Here is a 23,273-nt window from a genome sequence, read left to right as displayed (position 1 = left end):
TTGTTCCATTATCAGAAGCCCCATGCTGCTTCTAACTGCTTAGAAAGCATGAAAATGTTGATGTAATTGATTAAACTCCATTAGCACATACACAAGGGCTTTCTCCAATACGCTACACATTTATTTCACTTGTTGCATTACACATTTTGTAAACTGTATGGTGAGGGACAAAGTGTTCCACTTCATTACACCATGTCTGTCTAGTGTCCAGGTTAATAGCTGGATGCAGGTCTGAGCTCAGCTTAAAAAATAAAAAACTTGTTACAGAAAGCTTTTGATCAGATCACACTTTATTTTCAGATTCCTGAAATTTGTCCTGCGCTCCTGTCAAACCTAACATAAAAAGTAAAAACAAACATGAATACACTGAGATGATTTACTGATGTTTGATGATTTTTCATCATTTGACCTAATCACCCCAAACCAACTTTGTTTCAGTCTCTGACAGATTGTATGATACACAGATTTTACATTACAGCAAAACATTATAATAGACCTCTTTATAAAAGTCAATTCTTTCATGTGTGTAAGGAGCATCACAGTTGAAGGCCTCAGTGGACAAAATGATAAAAACAACCGAAACATGTGCCAGTCAATTCTTAAAGTCATAATTCATGTGTAGTAGTGATATAGAAATTATACTGTAGTTTTTCTTACGTATGTTTTATACACCTAATTGTTTGATAAGGTAAAATACATAAGGAGAGATGACTGACACCTTTAACATCACATTAAATTAACTGTAAGTGGTCTTGTGAGAGGAAATATGAATGAGGTCACTGACGGTTTGTGTGATGTATGTACATATGTTTCACATTTAGAGTCTGAACATTTTAAAAGACGACAGCTGATATGCACACACCTGTGCATTAGCACCTCTCCACTGTGAGTCCATCATCTTCTCTCAGTATAAATACAAATGCTACACTGTCAAACTTACCTTTCACAAAGTCTAAATATTGGTCATTGACATTTAAAGCCGTTTCACTACTAGAAAGCAGATTAAGGCCACACAGTTTAAGTAGATTGTTTGCATATTACTTGTAGTTATTATAGCTCTTTTCATTAAAAACAGTTAATGCTGCTCTGTACAGAGGACACTGTGCAGTGTGCAGGAAAGGTCCATTAGTAAATGTCTGGGAGCTGGCTGTATTTCCTGTCCCAGTATCCACCAGAAAAGAGCCAGTCCTGGGAGCTGATGTGAGGGTTTTGACCTTGTTGAAACCACCTGAAAACACAGCAGAAGAACACTGACATTCAGTGACCGCAGCCACAAAACCATAATTCAACAAATAACACACAGTGAGGGAGGTCAGGCATGCAGGTTTGCTTTTAACAAAAATTATTTGTTGGGTTGTTATATATCTAGTGCATTAAAGCAGGGAGGGGAATTATTTAGGAGGAGGACTCCTTTGGTGTTTGAGTAATTCCATATAGTGCCAGTAAGTGGAGCTGCCATGCTAGTGGAGGGGAGAGCAGATCAATCACAACTGTCTCCAAACTGTGAGTCTCTAAAATCTGTGATTCTCTGTTCTATCTTAACAGAAAGCAGGAGAACAGGAAGAAGACCTGGGAAAAACACACAATCACTTCAAACATGTCAGACACATCAGTGAAACAACAAGCAGCTCTAACCTCGGGCCCAGGGCAGGACTCCTAGAATCATCAGAGAGAGGATGCAACGGTAAATCAAGACGAGTGGAGAGAAAATGGAGATTACGCTTGAACCTTTCAAAGCAGTTAAGAATGTAACAATGATAAAATGCTGCATTAAATGAGACACAATATGCTCAAATTCAGGTTCATCATTTTAACTTGGGTTAATGTTCAGAAAACACATCACTGTCCTCACACGGTCCAATGCTGCAGCTCCTCTTTTCAGTCACTGTCTGAAACACTTGGATTTAGCTCCTGTCTCTTTAAGGCTCTGGGCTTGATAAGGCCCGCTGTTCGAAGCTTGTGTAGGAAATGTCGGCTGACGCTGTTGCTGTGTCTCAATTCAGGGACTGCACCCTACAGAGGATGTGGCCTACCCAGCCCACGAAGCCCGCCTTCTTCGTGGGCCGCACAGACAGTCAAGGCCAAACTGAAATGGTCTAATCTACAGAGGATTTCTGTGATCGGTGTCACCAGCTCACCTCCGCCCTTACTGCTGTTGCCAAGCAACAGAGCTGCAATTGGACACAACGAGATAGTTTGAATGCCTCTTTGTTTTTTTAACATGTGTATCGTTGGCTGTTCAGTTGAGTTGAAGCGTGATACCCAGTATATCAAGATAGAGAGTTTTCTGGTGCAAGTACCTCTTTGAACAACAGTTAGTAACTGAAGCAAAATAAATCCTGGGAAAGGTTGGGCCGGTAGGGATTCACCTTTTTGAGCCTTTGTTTCTCTAGGGATGGAAGGATTCCACAATTGAAGTAGCGTTCAAAATGGTTGTGATGCAATCAGTCTTCAAATGCAGCCTCTAAAGGAAGCAGCTACTGAACTGAGACATATCTTTTATCTGGCTTTGATAGTGGGCATGCCAGACTAGCCGTTAGATGTGCAAATGCAGGACTTTGCGATGTCCAGATTCCCACTTCTGACGAGGTGTTTTATGCGTTTCAGTGGCAGTGTTTTCTGTAGGGGAGAGAAGCTCCCTTTAAAACTGACTCTGGCCCTTGCAACTTCCCAGACCTTTAACATACACAAAATACCTATAACCCACTAGAGGAAAGAAAAACAGAGCATAATATTTCTCCTCTAATGACAGACACTACATTCAGCTGCAGTGCAAAAATGCAGATAAAGTACATTTCATGAATGCCAGATGTGCTAAGCAGTTTAAACAGAGGATAATCAGAGCTGAAAACATTGTCACTTTAATATTTGTTGTGAAGAGAAAACATTTAGACTATTATATGACATTTGTAAGAAATGTAGATATTAGTTATCTTGCTGAGAGTGAGACGAGGATATTGATAACACTCATCTGTCTATTTAAGATACCAGCAGCTGCTGGATATCTTAGCATAAAAGGGAAACATTTCACCTGACGTTTTTAAAAGTTAATATAATCCACCTCTGAAGATCACTATTATTCTATATCTATTTTTGTAAATATGTACGAAACTTGAGTTAAAAAAAACAATGCTAGACAACACATTTAACCGTTTTATGGTTTTTAACAGCAAGCTTGGTAAACCAGCTCATGTTTGTAGCTTCATTATCAGAAAGCTATAAGATTGATAATCTTCCTCTCTCAGACTTACCTTGTTTTCCACTCCTCGTCAGACTTGGAGCGGCTTTTACGAGCAGATCTCTGTTTTTCCTCGAGCCTCTTCTTCTCCCCACTGGCGACATCTATGTGGTATAAATAATAATAATAATATTCAGACTGCAGTAAGATTATTATTTTATGTTATGTCCCAGCAACAGTTGTTACCGATGTCGCCGTTCTCCATGGCTCGTACGTCCGGTCTGAGCCTGCAGTCTGTCTGAGGAATGACTCCCTCCATCTCCTTACGCAGCTCATTCAGCTGCATGGCGAAGGTCGTAAAGCTGTACATCTGGTATTAGATCAAATGCTGCATGTTAAAATGATATGTAATAATGTGGATAATCTAAGATCTTCCAACCATCACTTGCTTATGGTTTAAGATTGGTAAATAAGTGTGACCAGGACTTGGACATCAGGGCCCCAATAAACCTATTTGCCTGAGGAGATTATTAATCATTGCAAAAAACAAGTTTAACAGGAACCTCTTTAAAAATATTTTAAAGTTTGAACTGGTTTTAATGGATAATGTTTTAAATATTTACATGTAAAGCACTTGATTAGACAAGTCGAATGAAATACAGTTTCATTATTCCATCATGTATGATTATTTGTGCACGTGACTGAGTCCGACCTGGACAGAGTTAGTTGGTCTGGGTGCGATTCTCCACAGCAGCTGGCTGCCAGGAATCACTTCCACAGTGTCTGTAGCACGTGAAGGAGTCTCCTCCTGCTCCTCACTGCAACCCTGCAAACAGAATGAATGATGCCCTGAAAAGTCTTCATATTACTTAAGCTCTTTAACTGATTAATTAAGTTATTACAGCGCAATACTTTATATTTATTGATAGTCTGATGTGAAATATGGATGTCAGTAAGTACATTTGTTTATATTTAATCTGTAGCAATTGGCCTTCATTTTGTCCATTAACAAAGTCATACAACTACATAACTCACACAATGAATCATAATAATAATCACAAAATGAAGAAGAGTTGGTTTATACCGCTTTGCTGCCTTTTTTCTCCTCCGCCCCCTTCTTGTCATTTTTCAAGGCAGCCGGGTCGACAACGTACAGACACTCTGTCCATTTTCCATAGAGAGCACAGAGCTTCTTTTTGCTGTGATGAAAAAAAATACATATTCAAACAAATCACCTCAGAGAACAAACACTAGATAAAATAGAATCAGTCGGCTTTAGCCTCAGAAATTAAAAGGACTAAAACTTCTGAGCATTTAAAAGCTCCAAAAATCGAAATGAGCACTTTGATGTGTGGCTTCACACTGGTGATGTTTCTGAAAATCCCATTTAAGTAGAAGTTCAAAAGCCGCGCTTCACAGGCTCGGGTGATTTTAGACCCCATGCCGAGTGAACACACACAATTTTCTTTCTCTTTGCTTGTAATCATCGTCTGTTGTTGTTACGTGGCTCCCTGTCACTGCCGTGTTGTGTCTTCCTCTCGTGGTTACGCACGCTGCTTGTGTCCAGTCATTCATGTTGAGTCATCGGCTCTGTCGTGGCAGAAACTGCTTGTTGATTGACTGAACCATCTGCTCCTCTCTGTTTTTACCTTGTTTCGTACCACGAAACGAACAACCAAACCACATAAAGTAAAATAAAACATAATCATATACATATAAAACATTCATACATACATATACATCCCGGAATTCTTTCTTTAACAATGTGAGATAGGGCATTCATTTTGACATTTCCTTGATTTCTCAGAGAATAATTCATGAATATTGAAGATATAAATCTGACATGTTTAAGGCACTGGTATTTATGAGTGAGTGAAATTGGGTTCAGATCAAAATAAAAGTCTTGATTTAGTGAATTTAAATCTGGTTTCATAAGGGGACTGTTGAGCCGTGGTGGAGGTTTGAGCTCTACTAAGCTTTATGTTCCTCAGCCGCCTGAGTTGTTTCATTTTGCCCTGAAGCCCATGTCCTTCCTGAGATGGTTTGATGGAAACTAGAACATTTTAATGGGTGTATATTGTTAATCAATGATTTTATTTATATAATGGACTCTGATGTCACACTTATGAAGTTATAAAAGATCTCAGTATGGTGACCACAGTCAACCTACTCAACTGAGTAAATCCTGATTTACAAATTAGGGTAATTAAACATTGAGACATATTAGCAGTATGACACAAACTGTCAGTCCTTCAATAGTCCCCTGGAGAACTTGTCTTTTCTGTCGCTCATGGCTTCCTCTTTTTTGTTCCAATGTGGTACAGTGTGTTGTGAAATCTGACCAAAGCTCAGTCAGGGCACAAGTTACGTCAATAAAGTTGTCATAGCCCTGTGATTATCCAAATTAGTAGTTTTTATACAAAATAATTTCTGAACATGATGCATCGGTGTAAACTTTACCTTTTATCCACAATATATCCTTCAACCTTGTGCAGTTCTTTGCCGAAAAGGCCACATGGTTTAAAATTCAAGAAGCACCTTTCTCCAGTTCTGGGTGAATAGAGAAAAAAAAAAAATCTTGTTACAACATTTGTCACTTTCTGCTGAGTCATAACACTGATCTGTTCTCGACCTTGACTTCCTCAAAATATTTGTATCTGCCTCATCCAGCTTTTTCGCAACTTATTCCAAACGTATGATCTTTAGAAGAGAATAGCCCCCAATTCAAGACAAACATTTTATTTGCGTTGTCGTACCTGTGGTTGATCACCTCTACGTTCCCGTACTGCTCGATCCACAGCTGACCCACAATGATGTTGTGAACACAACATGTAGGATTTGTCCATGTGTAGGCTTCATTGTGACTAGAGAGAAAACAACTTAACTCCCACTTGTTCAAATGTCTTTTTTGCTGCTGTAAGCTCAGTTAGTAGTTTTAAAAACAGAATAAGGTCAAAATTCATTCAGAATAAGCCTTAAGTCTACAGACATCCATACATACTACATACAGAAGATAAATGATGAAGCTCAGTATTTTCTTACTCAGCCACAGGTTCTTACTTGGGCAGCTCCAGCGTGATGATCCCTCTGGGCTCAGCTTCCACACTCTTCCCCCAGAACTTGAGTTTGGGGTAGATGGATCCGTGAAACACAAAGTCTTGTTTCAGACCCTCAGCGTGGAAGGCACTGACCGGTGGGTGGTGGCTGACCTGCTCCGAAATGAGCCTGAAGCCCAGATCCTCTCTAGGAGATCAGGGCGACAGACGACCACAGTTTTATATCTGTTAAGTTCATTTTATGTATTTTATTATATAATAAGTAGCTACACAATTAGTGCTGAAACATGAGCTGTATAATCCCTCTTACCTGACCAGTTCATACGTTTCTCCCAGCAAGGGGTTGAAAGGTTTACCTGTCCGCTCCCACTGCGAGGCCACAGCGGACACTGCAAAGGAAGCCACACACTGCCGACAGCAGAGAAACACACCATCACACACACCCTCATATTCATGAGCTCACCAGCAAAGTGGATTTGACACAATTACAGTGATTTTGCACATGATATTTCCAGGATGTCACAGAGTGGACAACCTTCATCCTCTCAATGGAGTCTGAGGCGGCGTTGGCCTGGTGGATGAGGTACGTGTGCTCCATGTACTCTGTCAGACGCTGCAGAAAGCTGAGCGGCTCGTTGAAAATCACCGGCATTGTGATCTTGGAGAGTTCCTGAAATACACGTCAGAGGAACGGAGTGAAAGAGTTTCACTAAAAAGGGAATATTAAGTCCCTTCACAAAGAAATCCTTTGAAAATGTCATATTCATGCTGAATGTTGACAAGGCTCAAGGGAATTGTGGACTTCAAAAGACCCATCATTTGTGTCACATTGGACCTCTGCTGGCTGAGTAAATGTAAATGTAGAGTTGAATCTATTGTTTTTTTCTCCGGTGTAAAAAGAAAAAAACTAAAGTTTTGGAAATATAATATTAACATAAAGGATTAATGAACATAATAGGATTATTGTGCCTGAACTCTTTTAACACCTAATCTGGAATTATAGGAACTCTACACACTGCAAACACTGCAGCCATACTGGTGGCCCCAATGGGCTGTATTGAGCTAAAAGTTAATTCTGCACAAAACCAACAATCTAATAATATTTGTCATCCATTTTACTTAAAGACACAAATATCGCCAAAGACAACACTCTCAAAGTTCTTCTCTTTTGTGGAAAGTTAACTAGTTAGTTCAATGAAAACAAAGCAGATTTTTAAATGACATGTAATTCTGTGCCTATAAACAACATATAAAAACATGATTCTTACCATTCCAATGCAGTTCCTCAGAATACTCCAAATGCTGAAGTCATTTCTTGAAAACATTGGTGCAGGTAAGCTGGTCCTAAAAGAACACACACGTTAACACACAGGTGTATTACCTCTATAATACAGTGACTCTGTGCTACTGCTCTTAAAACATATTTTCATGAGACTAAATTTTCCCGACATATAATGGGTTCAAGTGACATTTCTTATTAAAGTGAATGTCATCAACATGTTTTGTGTGTAGATACTGGAACAAAGCTGCATTCAGCACAGGTATCACCTGACTTGGACAGATTCAGACTTTGACCTATTGGTTTGATTTACTCTAATATTCTGAGAAACGCAAACAGAAACCATATTTGTAATGTAAAAAGACACATCTAACAACATAGTGGCTCAAATTCTATTTCACTCCAAATCTGCTGAAGGGATTTGCCAACGTGGGATCATACTACAGACTGATTACTGCATTACACTGTGACCTCATCAATATTTAACAGCTCCAACACACAGCTCCGCTCTTTCAATACAACTTTTCTCCTGCCTCTACCAGGTTTCTAACCTTACCTAACTCTAAATTATTCACAGTGTGACGTGGAAAAAACCTGAGCATGTAAAACCATCCTGATATCACCATTATATACACAACAGCAATACAAATATACAAAACCAACAACAACAACAACAACAGTGTAATATGACCAGTCAGGCCATTTGTTGATCTTCTGATGAGAGGAAGATGAAAACAAAGGGGTTCAGCAGTCCATAGGAAACTGTGTTGGCAAACATGCAGCAAATCTGACCTGTACTTTGTGATCCCATTGGGCTGAGTCTCATCTTTGTCGCTATGGTGATCCTCCTGCAACATGATGGTGGGGCTGCCGCACGGGCTGCTCAACATGACAGAGCCTTCGTCCTCCTCTTCGTCCTCGTCAAAGGAATGACTGGCCACCGTCTCGAAGCCGCTCAGGGAGATCTCCGAGTCTGATTCTGACAGAGGTGAACCCACAGAGGTGATTCAGTGAGAAATGAAAATGTAATGACATTTGACATAGAAGGAAGCGAGGGCAGACAATTTCAGAGTCTCAGAGAAAGTTACCTGTTGTAAGAGGGAACATTGCTTTATCTGCGGGTAACTTTTACAGTTTGATAGTAAAACCAATGTCAACACAAACATGACAAACATGAAGTTGGTGATCACATGTTCAAGGCACGATTTTCTTTTTTGAGTGTCAGTGGAATATGTTGTTTCGCTAGCAGTCAGCTGGATGTCATGTGACTACCTGAAGTTCCACCAATGGTCAGCCAACCAAGCGTTAAAAGTTCCGTCATTGGCTGCTATGTTTCAAAATGAATCTGCAGTATTTCAACAACGTCTTTTCTATTACTCTGTTCAGTGAGTTGCACAGAGGTGGAGCAGAGGTAGCTTGATACTCGGATGGACGCTGTACACAATGGGAAATTAAGATAAAATATAATAAAATAATGTTTTGCTTGACCACCATACAAGAAAATATGGTTGAAATCACAAAACAGAGCCCTTGTCTTTGAGTTGTGTGTCAGACAAAGTCGTAACAACATCAGGATCTTAGCTCTGCGGAGACGCAGCTTAGAAACATCTTGGAAGTGACTGCTGGTTAACATGGAGTCTTAAAGGGATGCGTTTCACTCAATGGTTCAGTTGTGTTTTCTGACAAATGTAAATGAAAACTAATATATTGGGAATTTGGCTGCATCAAAATACTGTATATGTTCAAACAGAGAGCAGCAGGAGATAAAGAGGCTAAAACCTGCTGACACAGGACTGAATAATACTTTGACTCCTCATGATTATCCTACATAGAGAATTGCTGTTTCAACTAGATCCTAATTTTTGCATATTTACCTTAACAGTCCTGGTTTTGTTTGAGCCTTTACATCTTCATGTTCCCTTCCTTACATCTGCTGCAGTTGCCAGAGAAAGTATTGTGTAATTTGTAGCGAATTAGATTAAAGTTTTTGTCTTTACCAGTGAGTTTTGAATGTAGAACAAAACACAAAAATCATGTCCAGCAAGTGCAACCATTTCTGTTTTCTAGTCATTCAGAAAAAAATCCTCAAGCATCAGTCAGGCACTTTTTTTTTTTTACACCATGCAGGTCTTATCACCACAAAAACAAAAACAAAGCATTCATGTGAAAATTATTTTTTCCAACACAGTGTTACATCCCTGGAGCTTACGTCACGAGTGGAAAACATACCAAAGACATTCCCCGGCGGGAAAAAGTATTCCAGTGTCCTACAGGTGAATGACAGAGCAGTGAGTGTGAGCGGGGGCTTGTCACAGAATCTCCTCCGTCCCCCCCGACTACGTTTGATCCCTTGTCAACTCACCAGACACGGCGTCGTGGAACTCATCCTCGCTGAGGGCGCTCCGTGGCGAAGATCCGTTGACGACGGATTGCTCAAGTTCGTGGTGCTCCGTGGCCAGAGTCTGCAGCGCTTCAGACAGGATCTTATTCTTCTCCACCTCATGCTCCAATTTCACACTGCGCACCTGAGCTCCCCACACACACACGCACACACACATACAGACACACACACACACACACGCGCAGTAACACAAAGAAATAAACTAATTACTCATAGTAACATAAACCACATTGAACTTCACTTTATCTTTTTTTTTTTTCTGATCATTTCAAACTGGATTTAATGCAATTTAAATTCTTATTCCAACTCTTTTTACAAACAGAAGACGAATATTGCCGACTTGGACGAGCTGTGGTCACAGTGGGTGTGCAAATACACATGATCCTCCTGTCTGCACTGTCCTCTCATTATCAGACCCACAGAGAGAGAGACAGAGGGAGAGAGAGAGAGAGAGAGAGAGAGAGAGAGAGAGAGAGAGAGAGAGAGAGAGAGGCAGAGATGGAGCAGGGAGGGATAAGCCATGTTTATCTGTAATGGGGTACAGCTGCCATGACGCTGACATCTCAAATGGCCTGCCGGAGAACATGATTCCCATGGAGGAAAGAGGATCGAATGACACGTAATGGACTCAGATATAAACCATTAAGCAAACCTTCTAATTACAAAAGAGGCATCATTGTTGATAATAAGAAGATGTGCTCATTTTTCCGCTGCACCTGTCAGAATATTATTCACCTTGATGTGAAAATATCAGTTTGAGAACATTAATGAGGCAGCGTTTGCTCTGGACTTCCAAAGACACATAAGGAGGGTGGCCATCGTTGCACTAAACTGAACTTTGAAGAGGAACTTCCTGCTGCTTGACCCCTCCACAGGGGGTCCTGAAGTGCAAAGCAGCACTGCGGGAGCTAGAAGTGACTCACAGGGGGAAAAGAGAATGTGCCCCCGGCTCAATTCAGACTGCCGAGCATCTTCTGCAGACTGAGATGTATGCTGCATAAGTTTGAGTTACTCCCATTGAGTCCCGGCCTATTCATAGCGAGCTCGGAGATTCTGTGTGTCTTTTATCGTGTGCTGTGCATCTGTGGATCTCAGTTCAAAAGGCTGCGCAGCTGAGCGACTGAGGCGGCTGCCCAGGTGTAAACCCTGAAAGCGCTGGACTGTGTTAAACCGCGAACACTCAAGTGGCTTTCTGGCAGCCTCCGTGCACACCAGCCGCGCCGTCTCCTCTAAAGATCCCAGAGAAAATTCAGCTCTCTTGTTTCTGAGATGAGGCCGCGCTGCGAGAATGTGAAGGGAAAACGAGTCGGTCCGTGTAAACATCATGACTGGGATGGATTTTTTTTTAACACCTAGTGATTTGACAAAATCGGGCTGTGGTATTGGTATTACTATAGTCTATAATAATATGGTAATTTCCAGTTTTAGATGCAGAATGTGACAAGCTTGAGGCAGGCGGAAATCCTTGATTTACACATCCAGCAATTCAAGTGCGTATTTATTGCTGCACTCAATCGCCACGGTGCATCAAAGGCAGCAGCTGCACCACCGATCAGTTTAAACAGGGAGGAGACAGTGACTAATTCTCACTCTGATAAGATAAACATCTGGTTCAGAAAAGTGACCGTCTCACTCTTAGATCTTTAGTGTTGGGAAAATAAGTTTTGTGCAACAGCCTTCAAGAATTGAGATAAGATATGAAGATTATGATGAAAGTGATGATCAAAGTAAATGTTAAATAATTTTTTAGTTAGTTTAGTTAGTTGTTATCACACTGATGTTTATTCAGTTTGCTTATAATTTGGTTCTATTTAGTTCTTTGATGTTTTAAAAAACATTATTATTAAACATGTTTAACGGCCAACTCGCATGTATCCAAATAAAATTTGACCCCACAGAGCTGCTAACATGGCTGTAAGAAATTCCTGTTCTTTTTAGTTGGATCATCATTATAATGAAAAGCTTGATTCTCTATATTCCTGTCCATTAATGTCATTAATAAACACTATATACTTTGAATAAACAAATTTACTAAACCACAACATTGTCAATATCACAACGCAACATTTCCTAAATTTTAATACAGACGTTTTGGCAAGTTTTCTCTTTCCTATTGAGCATGTATTGTGTTTCAGTGTGTGACAGTAAGTGAGTCAGAGTGCTGCTGGGCTCGAGCCCAGTGTAGTAAAACCCTGCTGCCACAGCGGTGTTTACCTCCATAAACACATATAGTCCTGCAATTCCACAACACAACACTTGAAAGAATTCCAAGTACCCATGAATAACTTTGAACTTTAGGTTTAAAACCACTCACAAATTTACACACATCAGCACATAAATTGAAATGCATCTTATTATGTAAAGCCATTCAAGTGGTGAATAACCATTTAAACAATATATTAAGTGCTTCATAAATGAAGTTTTACATTAGCTGCAAATTAATGTCAACTTTTTCTGGAGGTATGTAAGAATCCACTGAGCCCATCAATTACAATCAAATCCATTGAATCACACACAAAGACCTGCAGCTTCATCCCTGCACTGAGATGAACCACTTTCGTCAGTGAATGTGCTGAGGCTTTCCAAACAAAACATATTTTATTCTTTACATCTTATTGTTTCAAATATATGAATAAAAATCTGGGGGTTAAAGACACTACGGATCCTGTTGATTACAGTATTTATATAGTCAGTCAAAGGTCAGTTCAGTTGAATCACATATTTTTAAACTTGAAAACTCATTTTACCTTCATTCCACTGTGTTTGCAGCAAAAGACTTAGGGCTGATAATTTAAAAAGAGCAGAACATAAAATGAAACGAGAATAACCACCCTGCGAATATATAACAAATTACCTCATATGAGGTCACTGTGACCTTGGTGTTTTAATGAGGCCACTGACATTGACCTTTGACCTTTGACCACCCAAATCTATCAGTTAATATCTCGTTCTAAGTGAATATGTCTGGTAACTTCGTGATGATTCTCTTGAGACATTCTTGAGTCAAAGAAATCTACTTTATGAGGTCACAGTGACCTTGACCTTTGACCTTCAACCAGGTCTCATGGGCAGACACCATGGGAGCCATGCACAGCTCCAATAAGTCTGCCTAGGTCTTTTCATACACGTTTTTGACCCTAAATAAGGTTTTACTGCCTCTACCGGTAATTAACTACCAACTGAAATCAGCCTAAATTTACAAATTATTTTGACCCAGTCTGAATTTACATGTGTCTGATGACACTGTTTGTGTGTGTTTGGCTGTCGCGTGTCAGGGAGAGAGAGAGAGAGAGAGAGAGTAAGAGAAATGAGCAGCGGCGTCTTTTTGTGTGTGTGTGTGTGTGTGTGTGTGTGTGTGTGTGTGTGCGTGCATTACCTTTCCCTCAAGTTTCTTGCTTAGTATACAGAAGCCATGCAATTCTCTTATAACAATCAATTACTTACAGTGATAAATTTGGCCCTGGACAAACATGATCACTATAAGCAGATTCCCCTCTAATAACATTTTATTGGGAGACGGAACAAAATTTGATGGAGCCAGACGCCTCACAATTCTCTATGCAGAAAACTCCCTGACAAAAATCTGTCATCAGGAAAATTACACTTACTCCGTCCTGTCTGGAGTAGAGGCTGAGACACACGCCGAAACTGGAACTGGTCTCACTGGACACCTCACAGATTTCTTGCATTTTCTGCAGAATAGTAAGTGGAAAGCCTGTTGGGATAAACACACAAATTAAAGATTTTCAAGGCAAACTAAAGCAAATGTCAATATGTTGTTGTATGTTCAATGCTCTCAGAGAAGCTACAAACCACAAGCACAGCAAACCTCGAACAGAAACAGATGGTGCAGACTATTAAAGTGTGTGCTTCAGTGTGCAAAAGAAAATGTAATTGACAATGAAATATCCGGTTTTACTTTCTGCCAGCGCCTCATTTTTCACCATGGACAGGAAAGCTGCCACCTCCTTCTCCAGCCTCTTCTGGCTGCTCTCCGCTGCCTGGTTATAGAGACGAGAGGAGATATGCAAATTAACTAAAGTAGTGGAGGGTTGGAGGATCGAGGGAGGGGAGGTTCTATTTCAGTGACAATGGAACTTCATGCTATTCGATGTTATGACATGTTAATTATGGACTTTTGGTCGCAGCCACCTGTAGTGAGTCTGTTAACGCTCCGAGTGAGATCACTTGCTCGTCCTCCTCCTCCTCCTCGCTGCCCTGCTCCTGGGAGCAGTAGTGGGTGCTGTAAGCCGAGTGCTCCTCCAGTGCATCCATCCAGGCCTGGAAAACAGTTACACATTTTCTCCTGAAAACTAAACACATAAGTGATAAAGTCAACAAACTGTGACCCTGGCAACGTAAAGAGTGGTTTTGAGATATTTAGATTCTCACATCATATGATTCTCACATCATATAAAACTAGATTCTGATTTCTCAGATTACAAATTGTTGCTGGTATCTCTACAGTGGTCACATTAACTTTGGTTATTAACAATTCTTTGGAAACGACCTTAAGCATGAGCGGTCTATTTGAATCATAGACTGCATATAAACATGGACAATGCATCTACACTCCCTCCCACTATCCAGACATGAAGCAAACAAATTTTGAAATCAAAAGTTGTTGGGAACCACATTATCTATTGAGAGGAGGGAGCTATTACAATATTGGATTACCGCCAACACACATGTTTGACCGTTCACAAGTCAGCCCCAGCTGTCAATCATGAGGTTTCATTGCATTTTGTTAGCATCAAATAAGTAATTAAAACCAACCCTAACCCTAACCCTAACCCTTACTGGAAAAAAATACTTGCACAAACATCTATGTAATCAGAACTACATAAAATAACAGAAACCTTTGAGAACAATGTATATGACGCGTTCTTTCAGGTTTTTAGTGTTGTCCGTGTCCCATCCACTAACATGGCAGAGGAAGGGTTTATATACTTTACTTTAAACCGTCACCAGGTGGTGATTGATACACTTCACTAATGGGGAACAGTCATGTCATCCATCTTGATATAATATGATAGTGAAAAGTCTGCGTTTCACCATGTTGAGGGACGATAAAGTGACTCTTAACTTTCTTGACATTATTATCAATAACTCTTAAATGTTTTTGTTGTTTGAGATTTCAAAATGTTGCTTCAGCTGATTCGATGCTTCGTCATTGAGCTAGATGACACGGTGAAGAATAGAAACCTGATTGTATTTGTTAACACGGAACAGTGATCGGTGCTTCACACATGGAATCTTCCACAAGAAAGTTTAAATAATGAATTTGGAGTCTTTACTTTTCTCATATCTCTGAGCCATCAATAAATTATAATAAGAGCAACCCACAAGAGTAACAGATTGAGGTTTCTGCCAGAAGAGAAATAAAACTTACTTTTCTCGTTGCCTCCGGGTCGTTTTTAGGCGACACCTTGAAGTGATGCACGCTGTCATCGAAGCACTTGAGGGTAAAAAAGCAGTTATCTTTGTCTCTGATCTGTTAATGAGGATAAGAAAAAAAAATCGTTGTGGAAAAGTAACAAAAACACAAATTTCCACACAGTGAATTATGCAGTTTGTAATTGCTGACTCACCAAACAGTGGGCGTGTGTGAGGGCCTTGCAGCCTTGCCTTCTGACGTTAGAAGCTGCGTCTGACCTTTATATGAGAGGAATAAAAAGAGCTGTTTTGCTGAGTTCTTTTCTTTTGTCGTATGGAAACTTTTTGTGTTGACAGACGACATATTTCCAACAGGAGTATAAAAGAGAAAAGCTTTTTATTTTGAACCCATTGATGTGTCACCTCCTGCACCGTTCAAAACAAAAGGGCACAGCACTCCATTTATCTACTGCAGAGAAATTTCCTGTTTTAAGGATTACAAACAAGGGGAGAGATGACACCTACTGTTTCGAGTACCAGGACAAAACGCCGTCCTGAAGGACGACCCAGTAGGAGCGCCAGCCAAAAAACCTGGAGCTCTGCAGGAGGACACAGAGGAGAAAAATCATTGACTGATTTTCACTGATTTCTACTATTGATTTCACTAGTGGCTGAGAGCACAGGAACATGAGAAAACACGTTAAAGGGCATCGAGTATGTTCACAAATTACACACACTGCCTTCAGAAACATTGCAAATATTGAAACATAGAAAGTTGACACACACACACATACATAAAACTGGATCTAGATCTGCACTGATTGGCACAGCAGGAAGTGCAACTGGAGTCGATTTTTAGGGGTCCCCAATTCCCTCGTCAAGTCATTTGGAAGCCGCTATAATTGGCTGTTTCTGACTGTTAAACAGCACGCACGTCAACATCCAAGTGGTAATTACAACTGAGACTACTTTCAGCAGTGGATTCACTGCGCTGGTATTTCCGCAGGACACAGTGAGTGGGTTGAGTCTAAATGAACTGGCTGTGTTTCATTGTAATGAGGGAAAGTCCCCCAGTGTAACAGTGTGGCTCACTTATCATTTTAATAGTCTTTAAACAACAGCTGAGCTCTGTGGCACAGAGGAACATGCTTTTAAATAACACTTGCTAACAGGATACAGGATAAGTTCATTGTTGATTTTTAATAATCAATATGCTTCCATTCAAAACTTGTCTACTTATATGGTTGCTACACTGCAGGTCCCATCACCTCTTCTGAGTGTTTTAGAATTGTTTTGATTAATGTTTTGGTTTTCCATCTTTTGACTCATCAGTTATGATTCACTCTCAACACAGTGTCGCAGCAGGCAGCTGTTTTTGGCAGAAAACCTTGTGAAGCTGAATGTAGACTACCTTCACAGCAACAAACAACCGACTCACAAAGTTAGACAAAAGACCAAAGACATTGGACTTGCATTTACCCAGTAAATTAAAATATGACGTGTTCCTTCTGTTGATAACTTGAAGAGTATGGCGTGTAGTTATATCACACTACATGCAGCATGTTTAACAATTCTACAGGCCATTCGTTCATTTTTATGACTTCTCAACATCCGTCCACCGTTATATGTCATCATGTATGAGGACAAAGTTTATACACATTATGTTTAGTATTTCATGTGATATTTCTAATAACAAACCCACTGATTGACCTTCAAAATAAGACATATTTTATAATAGTATGATACGTTCACAAAAACATGCAAGGATTAATGTGTTGTTTAACTACATGTTTTAAAGATTATCTTTTCATACAGTAAATCTTTAAGACTGGCAGTGACAGATGAACTTTTAGTGGTTTGTTTATATAGTCTATTCTAATTAACCTCTACAGAACCTGGATCCCTGACTTACCTTCCACAGGAGTCCTTCGTATTTCTTCACATGGCGGGTCATGCCCTGCAACGCACAAAGCAGACACACAAGGAAGGTAAAGAGAAAATCAGAGTCATTAGAGGGAGTCGACTATCAGCTGAGCACTTACTCGAAGGACACTGCTCTTGAGGACCTGTTTCATTGCTGCATCGCTGGCCAGGTCAAACACTGTCTGGCCTGCAAGTTATGGACATACCAGACATGCTGGAGTTTAGCACAAATGGGAAAAGTGCTGCTTGATTGAACAATATTTAAAAGGCTGGGGATGACATATTAAAAAAAAAACTTCACAGCTTGTTCCTTTGACATACTCACTGTTAGTACATTTTTCTTGCACTGATAAAAAAAGCAGGATTAGGGTTTTCCTGGAGTATTTATCTTATATTCCTCAAACATCAATATATAATGCATCGGTTGGGGAATATTTTATACTGTAGATCACCATGCACTGGTGAATGTATGTGTGATTGACTAAACATGAAGTCTCTATGTCATAGTAATAGCAGAGCAGGTCACCCAGTGTAACAGTGCAGCTAACTGATGTGTTTTCTTTTGATAATGTTTGTACAACAAGAAAGCTACATAGCACTGAAGACTAGACGTGTCAGGTGTTGGCTACACAAACAATACTCGTTTTAGAATCAATTTATTGTTGGTATGGTTCTTTGAATGGAAAAAATATAGTTGTATCCTTTACAGACAGGGGTCATTAATAACTGACAACTCTGAGTGATGGCTGTTACCTTTCTTGTTCCTGGTGGTGGGCCCTGCTCCGTTCTTGAGCAGCTTCAGGGCGCACTGCCTCTGGCCTCGATAGGCGGCACAGTGCAGCGGCGTGTTACCCAGCAGATCGGTGCAGTTGATGTCCGGAGGCTTCTTCCTGCTGAGCTGCAACGATCACACAGGAAAGAGAAAACAGATGTGTTGTCTGGACCCAAGTGTCCTGCAGGTATTTATTACTCTGCTGAAGAACTGAGCACGACTTTTCAATTTCTCACACTGGGATCACAAGCTGTCTTTCCAACACTGTACCCCCACTGTTCATTTTGCGAGCCGTCCTGTAAGAGCTTTCCCTAATGAAGTTTTATTGCCAATTCTGCTGTTGTCACCTGTGTTCAAAGGGAGTAGTCGACTATAGACCAACCAGCTGATTGGCCGACCATCCCTCCGTTGGAGTCTCCAACTAACCCGGGCTACATGTCTTGTGTTGGACTGTGGGAGAAGGCAGGACTACCCACACAGACACTAAGCACACACAATTGTCATCACTTCTGAAAATGTGCAGATATTTAAGAATACATCTGTCATTTTGGCAAAAGAAACAACTGCTTTCCCTCACCTCATAAACCACAGAAATGATCCCAAATTGATTACTGGATGAAAATTAAAGATAAATGTGCATGTTTGAGACTAAAACTTCATATCTCTGGGAGTTTTAAATCAGGAATCACTGCCCTGTTCAGACCTTGTGTTACAATCCGTCCTGAGAGACCTGATGACAATGACCAGCGTTAAGTTCATGTGGTCACACTTGATTAAATGTGTCTCCTGCAACCACTTAAGAACCAAAAGATCTCGCTTCCCCGCTGTCTATGCAAATAATCACATCCGTCATTTCTGTTCCCAAAGACCAAAAGATGTTGTTTTTATCCAGTATGAGTTTATAGATGTGTAAGATGACAACGTTTCTGTGTGTGTGTGTGTGTGTGTTGGCACGAGGGAGCGAGTAAGAGAGAGGTAGAGATATAGAAGAGTCAGGAGGGGATGTGCTGTGAAAAACTATGAAAAACTGTGAAGAAATACTTTGAAAAGGTCAGAGTTGATATGTTGCCACAAACAAATCAACTTATGAACACTGAGAGGCGTAGATGTATGTTTAAAATGAAGCAGGTCAAAGGATGTTAGTCCTTCATATTTGACCCTAGCCACAATCATGTTAATACAGCGAAAAGAATGAGGCCACATGCTTCTCAGAGCACATCTGAATGAATTGAGGATGCATTTGGATGCGTTCAGGGCTAAACTGAATGCTGCCCACTTGTGATGGGATCCCTCAGGACAGATGCTAATACAAGGTCTGAACGGGGTCAGTGTCTGGCACTAACCAGCTGAGTTAGAGTGGTCAGGTCTCCTTCTCGTGCAGCATCCAAAAGTTTCTCCTCCAGTTTCCTCTCTTCTGTTCGCTCAGCCGCTGGTGTCGGTGCAAGCACGAGGCGCACAAGAAAAATAGTACAACATCATAATTTATACAAAAAAACTTCTTTTAAAATATCCAACATGGAGATTTCAAACAAAGTGCTTCAGTGAAATTTTCTTAGAAAACCATCGGTCTCTCTCACCTTCCAACATGCCTCGGATCTCTGCATTCTGGGTGACATCTTTGGGAATCTGCGCTGTCCCATTGATGACAGTAGCGCAGGCATCATAGTGCAGCAGCAGCATGACAACCTCCTGATTAATAAGTGATTGATTGAATGATTGATTGATTGTTTTTCTCAAATGATTAGTAAATACATGCATCCACAAAATCGACAAAGAGATGCAAAGATTATAGGGAAACTCAGAATCTGAATGCAAATAGAACACGTTGAGATACCTTTCTTCCTGTGAAGGCGGCTTTGTGCAGCGGCGTGTCTCCGATATTATTGGGCAAGTTAACATCTGCCCCCGCCTGCAGAGTGTAGCAACACACCTGTTAGCCATTCAGTGATTTAAAACCGACAGCATGATTGGAGAAGATTTAAAAACCTCCATGTCTCTACCTTAAGCAGTTCCTCCACTACATCTTTGTGTCCAAAGTAACAAGCCAGGTGAAGAGGTGTCCATCCCAGGTTGGACTTACTCTTACCTGAGAAAACACGACATGCTGCATCATACCAGCAGACTGTGACCGGTATCATTCTCAGGTGGTACACGTACCTTTGCAGTTGATGTTGATCCGCGTCTCCTCCATGATCGTGGACATGAAGAGCTTCTGAATCCCCGGCAGGTCTCCATTACGGGCACAGCGCAGGAACTGCTCCTCAGGCTCCAGCTCCTCCATGGACCCCTGCAGAGGAGACAGGCAATGGAACAACAAGATGCTTCTAATTCTTGAGTCAGCAATAATCCAAAAAGATCCAGTTCACAAGACCCACGCTCAGAGTCTCTGAGAAGAAACACAGGAGGTATTTGAGGTTTACGCTTCTTACTTATCAGTTGGAGCTCACTGGTGAGAAAGCTGATGAGTCTGTGGGTTTATTAGAAGCAGGAAAATAATTTTCAAACATTTAAGCACTTTATATTATTATTTCACAATGACAAGAAGAAACACTTTACAAAATCTATAAAGATTATATCACAGTTAAAAAAACTGGAATTGTGTTGTGAAAAATAATTGTCAAAATTGAAGCAGTAGGGGCCATCCTGAGATAATCTAAAGAGAGGACACACTGTATCCGTTATTTCCCACAATGCACCTGTATAACGTCTTTCATCAGACCTCCCTGTCTGGCAAACACCAATGTCATTCAAACTCCAGCCCTAGTTGTATCTAACTCAGACTTTCAGCTAAAGATATGTAGTCACAAGCGTAAGTGATGCTGATGACCTCACATCACCATGACATCATCAGGGTTATTCTCTCAGTCAATACATCACAGCTTAAGTGCAATAAACAAACTGAATTGATGTGTCAAATCAAAGGTGTGCCACTTTAAAAACCTTCCCCGGTGTTCAGTCTGGAAAAGCTTGTTAAGAAATCATCATCCTCTGTTGTGTAGGACACATGAGGGAAGAATCACAAGGGTTTCTTTTGTCACATGGTGAGGAAAAGAGGAAACGTTTAAACGAGAGTTCTTATAAAAGATGACAGTCACCAGAACTGACTAAGAGGAACAGGTCCTCCCTCCCTTTCCCCCTCATACAGCCTGAGTCAACATGACGCGGTGTATTTTCAATCAAAACTGTGGCGTGCAGAGACAAGAGAGAAAGCCGTCTTTAAGCAGTGTGTCAGTTCATCACGTGGCCATTAGGGAGGGGAAATGACAAGACATGAAAACTCACAAACCGTCATTATGTTGTGAGAAGAAACACATAGACTGACTCAGAAACAGGTTGTGTAGAAAAGCATGTGACTTTAACAGTTACCCAACCTGTCTCTCTGCTGATTACTTGAGTGATAGAAATCTAGAAATCCTGAGACATGCAGTTTCTATACATTGGAACATTCTCTTTCATGTTTCTATCGTCAGTATTTAAAATGAGTTTTTATTCATTTATCACAGTGTTTACTCACATTTCTTATTAGACTCTCGCTTGATTTCTGATGGTTTTATTTTCAGCCGAAAAATGTCCCACACTTTTAATAACCATATGTAAGGGTTTATTTAAGTCATGTTTTTTTCATGCTATCTTATTATGTTAATAATAAGGGGTGATAGATCAATATATTTCAATAATGAACTTTGTATGACAGTATTAGAAACAATCAATTAATTAACTGACAGAGCATTAAAGGAAAATATTCTTCTCATCAATTCATTGTTTCGTAGTTTTTTGTTAACTTAGTAGTCAATTAAAACAAGAAAAAGTTAAGATTAATAAAACAAAGAGTTCAAAGATTAAAAAAAATATGTTGGATGAAGAAATATTTTCAAACCCCTCCCATCAATAAGCCCCCAGATTTCAACTGGGCCATCTGGAGGGGCCCGATCTCTCGGCTGGAAAACACTGGAATAAACTATCAATCTATATATAAAACAGCTGCAACAATAAAATGCTATGTACACAGAGTCACATCTGTATTAACAGATATAATAACACATCAGTCTCAGGCCTTTTTTTGCTGAATATTTTTCAGCTGATACTTTGAGAACTTCAGCAAAGGATCTAAAATATAATACTTCTTCCACCCTCAACTTTTATATTTGCAGAACAGACATGAGCAGGAACAACAGTCTCATCTCAAATATTTCCTCACAGCAGAAGAGTTCATGTACGATATAAACTCATCTTGCAGTAAATACAGGTTTTTGCATAGAAGTAACGTGACCCGTTTGTAACAGATTTTGGCCGGATAATAGAGATTTGTTAACACTCGAAGTAAACAACATTCCGACCTCCAACATTCCCCTCAGTTTTTTTTTTTATTTGGATAATCTAAATTGAACTGTTCCTGACATGGTTATTGAGAATATCCATATGGATGAATATGGTATTTATTGCAGTAAATGGAGAAATCCCAAGCCTGGTTTTGAATGGTTTATTCATGATCATCACTTCAGAGAATGCATTGTTTAAAGCAAGGACGTTTTATAAGAACATGTGCAGATTGTTGTTATATTCCTTCCTTTAGGAGATCCAGGGTGTCTGGTTTGAAGTAATCGTAAGTATTTTTATCGGTGTAGAATCATTTCAATACACACTGAACCTATGAGTATTTGCTATTAACTTAGTGTGTGTGTGTTTGTTTAGTTATATATCCCCCCTTTGACATTTGTATTGTCTTTGTTTATGTGTATGAGCTCTCTATGATTGTTTAGTATGTATTTTGCGTGCGTTTCAATACAAACAGGGTTTTGCATAAAGCAGCGGTGACTTGGTGACACGAAGCAGACTGATATGATCGATTGACAGACACACACACACACACACACACACACACACACACACACACACACACACACACACACACACACACACACACACACACACACACACACACACACACACACACACACACACACTCACTTACTTCTTCAGCTCGTCCAGTTCTGTGTGTGTGAGAGAGGTGGAATCCAGAGGAGCTGTCTCTCATGTGATGATGGGCGCAGTGACTCTGAGCTGTTTCCTGCTGCTGGAACACGACTCATCACACACACTCACGCGCGCGCGCACAAACACACACGCACACATCTACATGTACACGCACCGTGTGTTACTAACACTTGCAGCTGTCTCTGTCCCAGTCTCACACACTCATACACTCTCTCTCTGATCTGTTTACACTAACATCAGCTGATCTCCGCGGAACGGAAGTCGCCTGGGCAAATCGTCCGTACCTTTCAAAA

At 40.3% G+C, this 23,273-nt stretch overlaps 1 protein-coding gene across 2 annotated transcripts; it reads right to left on the bottom strand.

Moving 5' to 3' along the window:
- Positions 1-272: 272 nt before the first annotated feature.
- On the bottom strand, positions 273-23,225 carry osbpl1a (oxysterol binding protein-like 1A). Of its 2 annotated transcripts, XM_053430058.1 has the most exons (29): positions 22,958-23,225; positions 20,143-20,272; positions 19,986-20,071; positions 19,820-19,894; positions 19,563-19,674; positions 19,329-19,414; positions 17,967-18,111; positions 17,333-17,400; positions 17,203-17,247; positions 15,816-15,889; positions 15,506-15,569; positions 15,307-15,408; positions 14,067-14,195; positions 13,834-13,915; positions 13,523-13,629; positions 9,876-10,038; positions 8,306-8,492; positions 7,503-7,578; positions 6,770-6,904; positions 6,545-6,642; positions 6,239-6,421; positions 5,935-6,042; positions 5,639-5,728; positions 4,263-4,377; positions 3,891-4,004; positions 3,425-3,548; positions 3,252-3,342; positions 1,636-1,656; positions 273-1,228 (listed from the first exon to the last, which is right to left on the bottom strand). In XM_053430058.1, exons 1-29 carry the CDS (start codon positions 23,018-23,020, stop codon positions 1,126-1,128), a joined length of 2,976 nt encoding a protein of 991 aa, XP_053286033.1. In that variant the 5' UTR covers positions 23,021-23,225; the 3' UTR covers positions 273-1,125. The 2 variants fall into 2 exon arrangements, with proteins under 2 accessions (XP_053286033.1, XP_053286034.1); XM_053430059.1 differs by lacking the exon at positions 1,636-1,656.
- Between the last annotated feature and the right edge of the window lie 48 nt (positions 23,226-23,273).

Source organism: Pleuronectes platessa, chromosome 9 (genome assembly GCF_947347685.1).
Source record: "Pleuronectes platessa chromosome 9, fPlePla1.1, whole genome shotgun sequence".
NCBI classification, from domain to species: domain Eukaryota; kingdom Metazoa; phylum Chordata; class Actinopteri; order Pleuronectiformes; family Pleuronectidae; genus Pleuronectes; species Pleuronectes platessa.
This window is presented reverse-complemented; position numbering and strand designations above follow the sequence as displayed.

Excerpts from the sequence above, each read along its gene's own strand:
- osbpl1a (XM_053430058.1), bottom strand. The coding sequence starts at position 23,020 with ATGAGAGACAGCTCCTCTGGATTCCACCTCTCTCACACACACAGAACT. Across the intron at positions 14,196-15,306 it reads ACCCGGAGGCAACGAGAAAA|GCCTGGATGGATGCACTGGA; the intron begins GTAAGTTTTATT and ends ACTGTTTTCCAG. Across the intron at positions 6,043-6,238 it reads ATCACGCTGGAGCTGCCCAA|TCACAATGAAGCCTACACAT; the intron begins GTAAGAACCTGT and ends TTTTCTCTCTAG.